Source organism: Gymnoscopelus braueri (assembly GCF_963280865.1).
Source record: "Gymnoscopelus braueri genome assembly, chromosome: 3".
Classification (NCBI taxonomy): domain Eukaryota; kingdom Metazoa; phylum Chordata; class Actinopteri; order Myctophiformes; family Myctophidae; genus Gymnoscopelus; species Gymnoscopelus braueri.
In genome coordinates, this window is record NC_137612.1 from 43,651,201 (window position 1) to 43,664,630 (window position 13,430).

A 13,430-nucleotide genomic window follows, 5' to 3' on the forward strand; every position below is an offset into this window, starting at 1 on the left:
GCCCCTATAAGTGAGGTTTGGAAATTTGTACAATTATCCTGCGCTGTGATTGGCCAATCACAATCTATTCAGGACTGTGATTGGCCAGTGTCACATGACACATGTGCATAGCCCTATATAAGAAACCATAACTTAAAAAAAAACATAAATTTGTTTTTTTAAAGTTATGGTTTCGTCCATCATAAAGAGTGTTTCAATAAATGTATTTATCTTTTGTACATGATTGGTTGACTCCATTCAGTATCGTGATTAGCTAGCAAGACACCGCCCACTTCACACAGGGTGTGATCTTTTTTCTCTACTACTACTCATTGTAGAGTCTCATGATACTCAAACATGCACTGAAAGTTCCTGAGAAGCTAATGCTAATGCCGAACTAGCTAACGCTGTTTGCTTATTTCTCTCCCTGGCAACACCGAGTTGCCAGGTTCTGGGAGAGAAACAAGCAACCAGCGTTAGCTTGTTCGGCATTAGCATTAGCCTCTCAGGAACTTTCAGTGCATGTTTGAGTATCATGAGACTCTACAATGAGTAGTAGTAGAGAAAAAATCACACCCTGTGTGAAGTGGGCGGTGTCTTGCTAGCTAATCACAATACTGAATGGAGTCAACCAATCATGTACAAAAGATAAATACATTTATTGAAACACTCTTTATGATGGACGAAACCATAACTTGGAAAAAAACAAATACTTGGTTTTTTTCCAAGTTATGGTTGCTTATATAGGGCTATGCACATGTGTCATGTGACACTGGCAAATCACAGTCCTGAATAGACTGTGATTGGCCAATCACAGCGCAGGATAATTCTACTAATTTCCTGGGCCCAGATCACAGCGCAGGAGAATGTACATTTTTCCAAATCTCACTTATAGGGGCGGTTTCACCGCCCAAAAAATAACTTTGCATCGGTTATAATAGACGAATTTCTCTTAGGCACGCGCTCCCATTATGCCAACGGAGGGGGTCGAAAAAATGACGACACAGGACTCTCTGAAATAACTCAACGTCCCTTTCAAGGATGGTGAGTGATAAGCGACACATCAAAGATAACACTTAAAATGTCCGGATTTCTCCTTTAAAACAGTTTTGTTGCAAGGAGTTGCGACTAGTTGCATTGGTGCGGTTTGGCCTTTAGGGTGGCTGTTTTTTTTCTTCCCTAAAATGCAATTGGCCTTACTTCTGCTCTCACACTAGCCGTGTTTCTGGCTTCCCCCTCCGCTCGCCTCTTTGTTACATCTTGTATGGGTGTGTAGGAGTAAAAGTATTTAGTTCTGGTTCCTCAGTCATTTCTATGTTTTTATAGGTGTTTCTGAAGGCTTTGTATAACATCTACAAGCAAGCACATCAGTGCATGCAGTGCCGGTGGTTTCAGAGAGTTACAGTACTTCTCTGAAACAAGAGTTACAAGGTCCTTTAAATTCATTGTGAAAACATTACAGCAATTCATTGATATCAAAATTAAGAAATGTACTTCTACTTTTACTTTGACTTGTATTAAGTATTTTTCAAAGCATGTACTTTGGAATACTTAAGTATATTTAAAAACAATTACTTTTTTACTCTTACTTGAGTAACATTTTGACTGAGCTACTTTTACTTATAATGGAGTGAATTTGACCAAGGAGTATCTGTACTCTTACTCAAGTACTGGGGTCGAGTACTTCGTCCACCTCTGCAGACCTGCCAATTGGGCTCAGCCCTATTGGCAGGAAAATATTGTATTTTTTACTCCTTTAAGTATATGAAAACTTTAGGTACTAGTTACTTTGTAGATTTAGATTATTAAAAAACACAGTAACCACTTCAGCCCTAAGCCATAACAAACATGCCATGCGTCATTATACGTAAGATGTGCAGACATATCAAAACAAGAGGCGTACAAACCGGTGTACGCTATCTAGTGGCTGGATGTTGTATGTTCACGCAGAGGGAAAGAACAGGAAAGTGGAGGATCTCTGTCTCAACTTAGGAAATGCTAGTTTGGACAAGGATTGCCATGTCGGCTTATTATAAGCGACTTTGGGCTTCTTTTTCTGTAAAATTCCTTGTAAATATTGCTAGTTGCGGGTTGTGTTTTTTTGGGCTTGTTTCTAACGTGTACTTCCAAATTTTCTTCCAAATGTTTTAATTATTATTAAAACCAGTGGTTCTCAAATATTTTCATGAAAATGTTTTGTGCCAGGGAGCATTTGTGTTAAATATTCTGCATTTTATTGCAAGAGTTTTTGCATCGTGACGCGTTGTGAGCTTGTAGATCTAGATTTATTTTTCATCTCATGTGGTTAAGTCGCTCCTTTTGGGCTTGTTTTCCCAGACCTGGTTGCTTATTTGTCTCACAAAATATGGCAACACTAGTTACTCCTCGCCTCAGAGGCGGAGTTTGCAGTGTGTTTATTCTAACTAAAAACCAAGAGATCTTGGAATAAATAAAGGTGAGCCGCTATAATGTGCGACTTTGATCATTTGCACACAAGCGCAAAGAAGAGATGTAGCGTGGTTGGTGCTGCTATCTTTTATTATTATAATGTATATGTGCTAAAAAGAGACAGTGTCAGAAAATGCTTTGCAGGCAGAAATCACTGTTATGATCACGAGTTCACATGAGTTCTATTTGCCTTGTTGACAGTGGTGGAAAAAGTACTCGCATGTTTTACTTAAGTAAAAGTATCAATACTGCAATGTAGAAACACTCTGTTAAAAGTAAAAGTCTGGAATTAAAAGTTTTACTTGAGTAAAAAGTACAAAAGTATTGGTATCAAAACGTACTTAAAGTACCAAAAGTAGAAAGTACTCAAGTTCAAAATGTATAAAACATCTTTTGAAAATAGCCGATCTACAAGCTCACTATGCATGGCATGTGAGCTTGTTGATCTGCTATTTTCAAATGGCCAAATACATATAGGGCTGAAGTGGGTATGTTTTGTAATAATTAATAATCAAAATCTACAAAGTAACGTAAAGTTTTCAAATAATTGTAGTGGAGTAAAAGTACAATATTTCCCTCTGAGCTGTAGTGGTGCAGTAGAAGTAAAAGTACCGAAAACGGTAACTAAAACTACTCCAGTAAAGTAAAAATACCTCCAAATTGTACTTAAGTACAGTACTCAAGTAAATATACTTAGTTACTTTATCTTCTGCAGTGCATATGCAAGACCTTGAGGTATTGAGTAAGTAATTTTCTGACTGATTGCTACCTTACCTTGCTCAAATAAATGGAAAATGAAATGAATACAGAAGTTGTATGACCACATCTACTGTCTTTGTTGCCTCCTCAGCCAAGTTATTCTCAACCCTTTTAAGTTAAAAGGCTCCCTATTTGATATGCAATAGACCACGATAGATGTTTATCTCTGGGAATCCAATCTGAGAACATATTGTTTGTTAGACATGATTTGGTCCAGAATGCCTTTATTGTCTATGTACTGTAGTTATAGAGCTGTCTGTCTGTCTATCTGTCTGTCTGTCTGTCTGTCTGTCTGTCTGTCTGTCTGTCTGTGTGTGTACTCTATCTATCTATCTATCTATCTATCTATCTATCTATCTATCTATCTATCTACTCTACCTGTACCTACCTATCTATCTAGGCCTGCTAATAGGTATAGAGATAACAGTGGAAGTCTTATCAATAGACATTGTTGTAGTCTGTGTTCTCTAGTTGTTGTTTTCTACAGTATATGTTTGTATGTAATAATGGTGAAGATTAACTATCAGTCATTTAGCTATAGGGACCTTCTGGACCCCACACTGAGAAGCACTGACATAATCTACGGCTCAGTGGCTCTCAGGTAACCAATCTGTACAGTCTAAATACACATTTTTGTAACTGCTTTGATGTTCGTCTGTTCAAATTATGATAAAATAGAAATATATATATACATTTATATATACATTTTTAAATTGTCACCCATTTGACTTGAAACCAGTCTGCAATCTACTCCAGTGGTTCTCAAAGAGTCGCGGGTACCCCCAGGGGTCCTTGAGGTGATTACAGGGGGTCCAAAGCTAAATTAGTTAATATAGCAGTACAATCTTTTAATCTACTTTAACCTTATTTTATACTTAGGCTAGTATTCAATATAGCCTATTTTTGTAAGATTTTGAAAGGTCTTGAAACATTCTGAACAATTCCATAAATTTCACAAATCTTCTCTCTTACAAAATCTTTTCAGACGGCGGTCCACGGCCTAATAATCTATTTGGGGGTCCTTGACATGAACATGATTGATCTACACTAAACTATATTTTCTTAAACATTGTAGATGTAGTTCTAGACACTTTAAGATGATTAAAGTTTTCTTTTTATGTTGGGTTTGGTTTGTTCACATGCAGGAGGATTTCTCTTCAAAAGGAGAAGTAACCGGATTGTTCAACACATGGAGAAATCTGCACTGAAATGCTGAAATACAGAACTCTTCCAAATCGCACAGCTGACTGACTACCAGACACTCAACACTGCTGCAAGTAAGTTGACATACACTATGGTAGGCCTACATTTACATCATTACTTTTAAACAATGCCTATGTATGTATGTATGTATGTATGTATGTATGTATGTATGTATGTATGTATGTATGTATGTATGTAATACACCTTTTTTCCATCTAAAACATTACTTACATTACATTCATATTTGATAAATGATGAGATGATTGTGAATATAATAAATTAGGTAGGCCTAATTAATGTTTAAATCAACTAAATGGTGAAACGTGTATTTATGTATTTAAAAAAACACACATTTTGCACTAGTAGCTGCACACTCAGGTCCAAACATATTGCAAATGATGATGTTTTGTTGAAGACAAGACATAGTATCAGATAGTGTTTCATCCATGAAAAGCACAGGAAAAACTGTGAGTTTGTAGATCTGCAATTTTCACCAAACGTTTGCCCCAGAATAGGGATGCTAGGTTTCAAGTGGTTAAATGAGAGACATCACCAACATCACAGACAAGTCACCCTCCATGGAATCCAATTCCACACTATATACTGCATCTCTACATGTAATGGGTGGATTGTTATGAACCTCCCTGTAATACCATACCATACCATTTGTAACCTTGTAATCATAGCCTCTCTGGGAGGGAGCCAATAGGTTTGCATGTCTGTCTGTCTGTCTGTCTGTCTGTCTGTCTGTCTGTCTGACTCACTCACTCACTCACTCACTCACTCACTCTCTCTCAGTATAAGGTGTACAGTATACAGAGGTGTACATCATGGACAAGTATTTGAGGCATTTCACCACGGTGGGCGATCAACAGCCAGGGAAATGGGAGGAAGAGGAGCTGCATGTGGTCAGTGATGAGCTGGCTTCAGCCACAGGCCAGTTCCCTGTCAAACTGACCTTCAGAGATGCTCTCAAAAGACTCTTCACCGCTGACCGGTTCCAGGTACACTATACTCCCTTCATAGGGCTGCAACTATCGATTATGTTCTCAGTGATTATTCTATTGATTACTTTTATGATTAACCCATTTAGACCTGTTAAACCTATACGCTATTATAAATTGAAGTTTTTCCAGAGAACTTAGGTTAGGATTTAGAAGACGTTTTAGAATCGGCCTCAGGTCTAAATGGATTAATCAAATAATCGAGAAGCATGTTTTTTTAATACATTTGTATTTATTCATGTATATATATCAATGTAATCGATTAGTTCGATTAACTGTTGCACCCCTACTATTGGCCAACGTTGTGTCCTTCCCTCTTTACATCTGAAAAAGTGCCTGGACGCCTACCGTGTTATTGTTTTTGGATAATAGGTCAAGGTTTTTAAGTTCCTTCCTTTTGTGTAGGCATCAGAGTGAGATATAGCCTGATTATCAGCCTGAAGCTGTGTGGAGCTTCAGTCTGACATTGGCTGCTGTGTCGGCGATTGCAAGAGGGAGAGGATTAAAATTTCCCTAAACCAATCACAAGAGATCCACGGATCCGCCTACATCTGACGTCATCGCACAGCTTGCTTTAGCAGATATTCGCTGATTGGCTTGTCGTTAGACCCACCCCCACCTCCGACTCTGATTTGACAGGTTTTTCTTCAACCGTGAAAATCCATAGGCTCATATTATGACACCAGACCAAGAGGAGCAGTCCACTCAGAGAGTGGGTGGGGTCTATGGTCTGGAACCAGGCTAAGTGAGATAGTCAGTCGGTGAACTTAAAAAGAATCCAAGGCACTCCGTTCAGTTACGTTAAAAAGCCTTTATTTATCCATGGCTTAGTTGCTAGGCATAGATAAATAAACAAAACTTAAAAATCTTGACCTATAATTGAACCCTCTCCAAAGAATACCCGTTTCAGTTCCTGATAATCACAGACTCACACAGCGCTCCCTCAGCTCTTAATTGATTATTGGATAATAATTATTGGATTTGGATGCAGACCCGCCTTCTGAAAATATTTGGTGCCAGGGACCCCCAGAAGAGAATACTTCTAAACTGTTACAATTCTTCAAATTCTTTCAACATTTTTAAAAATCTTGAAACTATTAAATATTTTTTGAATAGCCAAACTATAAAATTATGTATGTATGATGTAGGGTTAAAGTGGTTTTGATGCTATAGCCTATTAAGAAATATAGCATCAAACATTCCCCCTGGAACCCCTCCAAGGCCCCCACTTCTGAGAACCACTGATTTAAGGAACAATCCTCACCATTTTTTTTAAATTTAATTGTATTTAGCACAGCAGCAGTCATGACACAGACACGTTTCGGCTGCTTGGGTCTTGTCAGTATTAACACAGAAAAGCCACACATTTGTTGTAATGTCTTGTGACATAAAAATACATGTTGAAAGTGGAGTGTCGCAGCATTTAAACCTTTTTTGAAACCTTAAGTATGTGGACATCCTCTGAAGTGGTGATGGAAACATACTTTCACAAGATTCCTTCCTCTGTGAGGAGCTAAGATGAGACAATTGAATTCATTAAATTCAATTCCTAAGAGGACATTTAGTCACTTTTAGTGTGCAAAAGTATGTGCAGAGTACAGAATATGTACTTACGTACATAGTACAACACACTAACCACTTATATACATAATATGAACAACATACTAACCACATAATGTGTTATGGGGGCAGAAATGTCTTCTTCCTGCTCCTTTTCACCCATTTATGTATTACTTAATTAGATATTATTTATTTGGACTTTGTATTGTATTATGATACACTACCATGTGCTAAATAAATACAATGAGATAAATCGGCCATTATTTGACTTTCTTGATGACTTTGGTATCTGCAATTATGGAGCAGATAAGTCCCAATTTTAGTAGTAAGTATAATTAAACCTGATTAAAAAAAAACTATTAACATGTTTTATACTTATGTGATTAATGACTTGTGTTTTACACATACTGTAGTATATTAATATTAATGTGACTAATAACTTATGTTCTTGTGTTTTTTTTGTGATTTGCATAATTTTACTTGTTCAGTTAGTACAGACCGAGGGAGAAGTACATTTATGTTGTAAATGTTTGTTCTACGTATTTTAACCACTTAAACCCCATATGGTTGAGAGGAGTCCCTCTCAGGGCTCTATGCTAGTGTCTTTTCTGTTTTCTGTTGCTGCGACGCGTTGTAAGCTTGTCGATGGGCTATTTTCAGCATTCCCCACAATACGGATGCTGGGGTTTAAGTGGTTAAGGTGGTCTTTACATATGGTATAGTTGTGTTGTATTTTAAGGTGGTATATTTTCTGTTTTATTTCAGATTTTGGTGGTCATTCTGGTCATCCTGGACGCTGTGTTTGTGCTGGTGGAGCTTCTGATCGACATAGAAATCCTGGAGCTGGAGCATGGCCATGAGGCAGCTGAGGTCAACCTACACTCTGTTTACTTTACATACATGATGTTACACTCTGGTTCTCAACCTTTTACATACATGATGTTACACTCTGGTTCTCAACCTTTTACATACATGATTTGATGTTAAAGCTACAACATGTTGGTGTTACGTCTGAACCGACAGAGAGAAGTAATTGCATTTTGTTGTTATAAGGTTAAAGCTCTATATTGTGATAGTAATCATTGCAAAGAGCAGTTTCTCAACCTTTTTTGGGCCAGTGCCCCTATCCAATAACCAGGTCCCTTACCGCCCCTCACACTTAATTATAATGTAAGCTTTATTTTTTATTGTGTATTGTGTTGCTTATATGATTTAGAAATCTAATCTAATCTAATCTGATCTAATCGATCTCCAAATATCAGTTTTTACATTAACATGGACTGGCATATGATTATCCTACTACCCAGTAAAATAGCCTGTTATGATTATAAGTAGAATTGTATGGGTGTCAGGCCCTGTCACATCAGGCCCCTCTCACAGCACTGCATGGCAGGGTTGTCACGGCCCTGTCACTGGCCGTGGTAACAGGTTACCAACCCTGTCACAGGGATGTCATGGCCCGGTCACAGGCCCGTCATGGTACCATGTTACCATAGTGACATGTAACCAGCCCTGTCACAGGGCCTGAAAGCCCTCTGACAGGGGCTGACTGTCACACAGTGCTGTGAGAGGGGCCTGATATGACAACCATCCCTGTGACAGGCCTGTGACATGACACTGACTGACTATACTGTATGAGTTCTCTCTCCTGATTGGATAAAATTGGTATCCCGACCTGAACATGCTTTTTCTGTTTACTAAAGAGCTGGAGAGACAGAATACCCCAGTTGCTGAACAAACACTCTAGTCTACAGCAATGATTAGTATCATGAAATAGAGCTATTTAACACTTATTCTAACACATGAATATCACTTACATCCCCTGGGTTGTAGGTGTAGCCACTTAAACCCTGTATACTTAGTTGACCAGAGTCTCCCTATGCTCTATACTAAGCCCCCTCCTGTTTACACTCTACAATGAATATCTTTGCCGAAAATTGCATATCTACAAGTTCACAACATGTCGCAAACTTGTAGATCGGCTATTTTTGCCGAATGTTCACCCCAGAATATGGATGCTAGGGTTCAAGTGGTTATACATTTCCTTGATTAACTGTTAAATGCACTTTTCTTTGGTCCAGGTGTTTCACTACCTCAGTCTGGCGGTGCTCACATTCTTCGTGGTGGAGCTGATAGGGAAGCTCTTCACCTTCCGCCTGGAGTTCTTCCAGCATAAGTTTGAGGTGTTTGACGGGCTGATCGTGGTCATATCGTTCGTGTTGGACATTGTTTCCATCGCTCATGAGGACGCCGTCGATGGGATGGGCCTGCTCATTCTGCTGCGACTCTGGAGGGTGGCCAGGATTGTCAACAGTGAGTTCATGCTGCCGTTAGGGCTGGGATGCTTTAGGATTGCCTCCTAATGGTCTGATCCTGACCCCCAGTTTGGGCACCACTGCTCTAGTGCACTTTTCTGTTTTAAATACACTTCATAGTTTTTTAATTCATGTAGTAGGCTATGTTGCTATGTTAAGTGCAGTGCAGTTAAGTGTTGCTAAACTTAACTGAATATCGTGCAAATAATCTATATGTGTGTCATACCAAAGTGTTTATTTTGTGATAACAGGTGTCCTGGTGTCGGTGAAGAACCGTTCTGACCAGAAGGTCCACAAGCTGAAGGAAAGTTACGACCACCTTGTCAAAAGAGTCACCGAGCTGCAAGAACGCACTGATAAGCTGGTGAGTTTATTTTAAAGCAATCAATGATAAAAACAAATCATTATTTATACTCACCTCATATTTCACCTGGACTGTGTAACTTGCATGAAAAACCTTTCCAGATTCCACATTTCTAGCATTAAGTAGTATTTTAACAGTATAATACTGTTAGCCTGTCATGGCCAGACTAATATCACTAAGGGATTTTTTTTTTTTTTTTGCACTGGCAAATTCGTCTGGTTTCCAGGCTAGAATACTGTATATCTGTACTTAATTACATTGATTAATTATCTGATTTGAAGGTCTGTGTGAAGTATCTTTGATTCAGCTGTCTTATTTTTTAACTTTGTTGCAATACGTGCTCTTTAATAAAGTATGTTTCTTCTCTCTTTTGTCTCCTAGGAACAAGAGAACAGTAAACTTCATGACCTCCTAAAGCAGCACGGCATCGAAGTCAAAGTGTAAACGTTGGGCTTTATGTTATATTTTGTCACCGTAGGGCAGAAACCTTGTATCTCCATATTTCAACTTTTTTATGTTTTTTTGTAAATTAATGCCCTACATCGTCATATAACAGCGTTGAGCAAAAGTCGATTTTCGTCTTTAATGACATACCCGAAATACAGAGGCAAGGTTGAAGGTGGTTAAGTGTGTCTGTGTGTTTTATAAATATTGAACAAATAAAAGTATTAACAAGAGCTTGTGACTAAATAATAATACATCTATTGAAACACAGGTTTTTTATTTTTTATTTTTTTTACATTGCCTGAAAAGTAACGGTTTTGGACGTACAAGGTTTCCCCCTCGACATTGACATTATACCATAAGGAGTAGTTATGATGTATGTAGCACAGATTTCATGTCGCAAGTATTATTGTCCATATTAATTCCAGTAGCTCCACATTCTTATCTAATCAACAGAATAGATTAAGCAACAACCTTTAATGAACTCAAATCTTTATTTCCACTTTTCCATTGCATGATGCTGTCACTCTCCGATCTTCACTTTAACAAAGCATCATTGTTAGCTTGAAGATCTGTTGGAGAACATTCTTTTATACAGTAGAAGTGTAGACTATTAAGCTATAGAATAGTGGAATATGCTCCACTATTGGATGGACTCCAGACAAGCTGCTTCATCAGGGCTTTTAACATAAGCCTTTAACAAACCTTCCATGGCCAGTCTTATTAGTGGTTAGAAGAATTTAATCAATGTAAATATTTAATTTAAAATGTCCAAGGCCTATAAAGTTTGCACCATTGACTGTATAGAAATATAAAATTCACAAGGTGATTGACTGGCTTCGGTCATGATGTCACCCTGGTATCAGAGATGTTTAAATCAACCTTAGTAACATGATTTTAACACATTAAAAGGGATAGTTCACCCAAACAAATCTTATTTTCCATCAATTACACACCCCATGAAGCCTTGAATTCACAGACTTTTTTGTTTTTGAAGATGTAGATACCGGAGCCTACGCCGGTCATCATATTATTGGCTTAGGAATGTGACAAATCAATAGGTAATCAATAGGAAAAAAGTCATTTTGGGGGTGAACTATCCCTTTATTATCACATTAACACGTAATGCATGTATTTGACATGTACATGTTAAAGTTGTGCTTCCAGATGCTCCACATTAGCCTTAGCCTGGCATTGCCATACTGATAACGTGGATTCACTCACAAGTTCCTCCTCCACGGGGAGGAACGTGAGAGTGAATCCTCGTTTTGAGTCTGGCCAATGTCAGGCTAGCTCCACATAACAATCAGGCTAGCTATTGAACACTTTAGTATTGTATCTTAATACTGTCAGAAGTCTAAAGGTTTTGGAAGTACGACTTGTGTTTTCATCATTTAATGGTTGACATTTGTATCGTTTATTACAGTTTATTTTTAAGTTGTTCCATAATGTATGAACTTTGTGCCATGTGATGTCGCTCACATCTATGCTAGAAGGGCAGAAATCGTATGTGTTTTTTTTATAAATTAACGCCCTACTTCTTAGCACAAAAGTAGCAAAAAATTGCCAACCTACAAACTCAGCTTGTAGACCTATTTTATTTTTATTTTAGAAAAATGTAAGCGCAAAAACCCACTGAAAAGTATTAAAAAGACCTTGAGACTGCATTGGATCCATCCGTTTATTTTTTCCTGAAGTCACAGTTTTGGATATACAAGGTTTCTGCCCGATAGTGACAATTATGTATTGTTTATTACAATATATTACAATATATTACAATTTATTTTGGTGGTGCTGTTCCATAATGTATGGACATTAACTTTGTGCCGGGTGATGTCGCTCACATCTATGATAGCAAATATAGCATTTATATTAAGATCACATACTGCTGAAATAGACTCATATAAAAACACATTCCTTTGCTTTAGGTTCTATGAAAATGTTTGTGAACTTGAGCATTATTTGTTTGAGTGTATGATTACAAAAAAAAAAAAATCAGCAAATATGGAGTGTTGCATTTTATTCAAAAATATTTTACAAAATATATTATTTGCTTTGAAAGTAATGTACATGCGTAATGTACATGATTTGCTATAAAAAGACAAAGCTCTATATTGTGATAGTAATCATTGTTATAGAGTGTGTGTTCACTAACAGGGGTCTCCCCGTCTATCCATCTCTTTAGCAAACAGTAAATACATTTTCAGGTCAGGATACGATTTTTATCCAATCAGGAGTGAGAGATCATCACACAAAGATAATTAACAGCTTGTGTTCCCGTTCCAATGTTGTCTGCTAATTTTTGTTTTGTTACATCACTTCTAATGTCCCAGAAGTTGTCTTCCGGGAAACAACCAGTAGAGACAATTTCTGGTTGACAATTTACCAGAAGTTGTCTGGAAACTACATCATTTATGTTGGGGTGTTTCAATTTATACACGGGGGAAACATATCAATTGCTGCATAATAAATAACAAATAAAGTATTGGGTAGACAACATGTTTTATTATTCTACTTGTAAATTATATAATACACATTTATTATTTAAAAGCCCACCTCTATTGTAAGGCTGGTGTGTGCTCATTTGGCCACCAGGGGGCATCAGGGTGCAGGCAGATATAGCCACCCAGGCTTGCATGTTTGTACAGCGTTTAAAGGGCAAGACCACTTTGGTAGAGGTTTGGGTTGTATTTTGCCATGATGTAACTCCAAAGGAGGACACAGAATCAAAAATAATTGCTCCATTGATTAGAAATTGATAATTCAAAAATAAGCTCCTCATTGACTTACATAGTACAATAAAATAGCTCTCAAAGTCACTCTTTTAGCACGTAAATGAACACGAACAACACTGATTCAGACATTGTAGAACATCACACAACCCAGCCCAGTACTGTTTTTTTTTTATTAAGAAAAACAAACCGTGGGTTTTGTGATGTTCTATATTGTCTGAATTAACATTGTTTGCGTTCGTTTATGTGCTAAAAGAGTGCCTTTGAGAGCTGTTTTACCGTGCAATGTAAGTCAATGCAGAGCATTGGTGTTTCCAAAATCAATGGAGAAATTCTTGTCCACCTTGGAGTTACATCATGCCAAGGTAACTACACAACCCAAACCTCTACCAAAGTGGTCAAGAAGGAGACTCAAAGTTGACAGTCTCCTACTGGAACCGCCACTGGTCATCAAATAATTGGCTTACGAATGCGGCAAAAACAAAAAAATCTCCATGATGTCAAGTCTCTATGGGTTGTGTAATCGATAGGGGAAAAAAGTCATTTTGGGGGTGAAGGTGAACTATCCCTTTAAGTTTGAGTTCTGTTTCAGCTGTTCACATTTTCCTGCATTAGAATTGAA

The 13,430-nt window shown here is 37.7% G+C and overlaps 1 protein-coding gene across 3 annotated transcripts; it reads left to right on the forward strand.

The window, feature by feature from the left end:
* The first annotated feature begins 2,370 nt into the window (after positions 1–2,370).
* On the forward strand, positions 2,371–12,428 carry hvcn1 (hydrogen voltage-gated channel 1). 3 transcript variants are annotated; one of them, XM_080423225.1, is made up of 8 exons: positions 2,374–2,434; positions 3,722–3,787; positions 4,332–4,463; positions 5,188–5,393; positions 7,719–7,823; positions 9,035–9,266; positions 9,520–9,632; positions 10,014–12,428. In XM_080423225.1, the coding sequence occupies exons 4-8, from the start codon at positions 5,220–5,222 to the stop codon at positions 10,074–10,076; spliced, it is 687 nt and encodes a 228-aa protein (XP_080279351.1). In that variant the 5' UTR covers positions 2,374–2,434; positions 3,722–3,787; positions 4,332–4,463; positions 5,188–5,219; the 3' UTR covers positions 10,077–12,428. The 3 variants fall into 3 exon arrangements, with proteins under 3 accessions (XP_080279353.1, XP_080279351.1, XP_080279352.1); XM_080423227.1 differs by lacking the exon at positions 3,722–3,787 and having other exon boundaries at positions 2,371–2,434; XM_080423226.1 differs by lacking the exon at positions 3,722–3,787 and having other exon boundaries at positions 2,404–2,498.
* The last annotated feature ends 1,002 nt before the right edge of the window (positions 12,429–13,430 follow it).

What these genes read in the sequence shown, in the direction of transcription:
- hvcn1 (XM_080423227.1), top strand. Translation starts at nt 5,220, where the DNA reads ATGGACAAGTATTTGAGGCATTTCACCACGGTGGGCGATCAACAGCCA. An exon ending in ATGGCCATGAGGCAGCTGAG is followed by an intron (nt 7,824 to 9,034) that starts GTCAACCTACAC and finishes TCTTTGGTCCAG; the next exon opens with GTGTTTCACTACCTCAGTCT. An exon ending in GGTGGCCAGGATTGTCAACA is followed by an intron (nt 9,267 to 9,519) that starts GTGAGTTCATGC and finishes TTGTGATAACAG; the next exon opens with GTGTCCTGGTGTCGGTGAAG.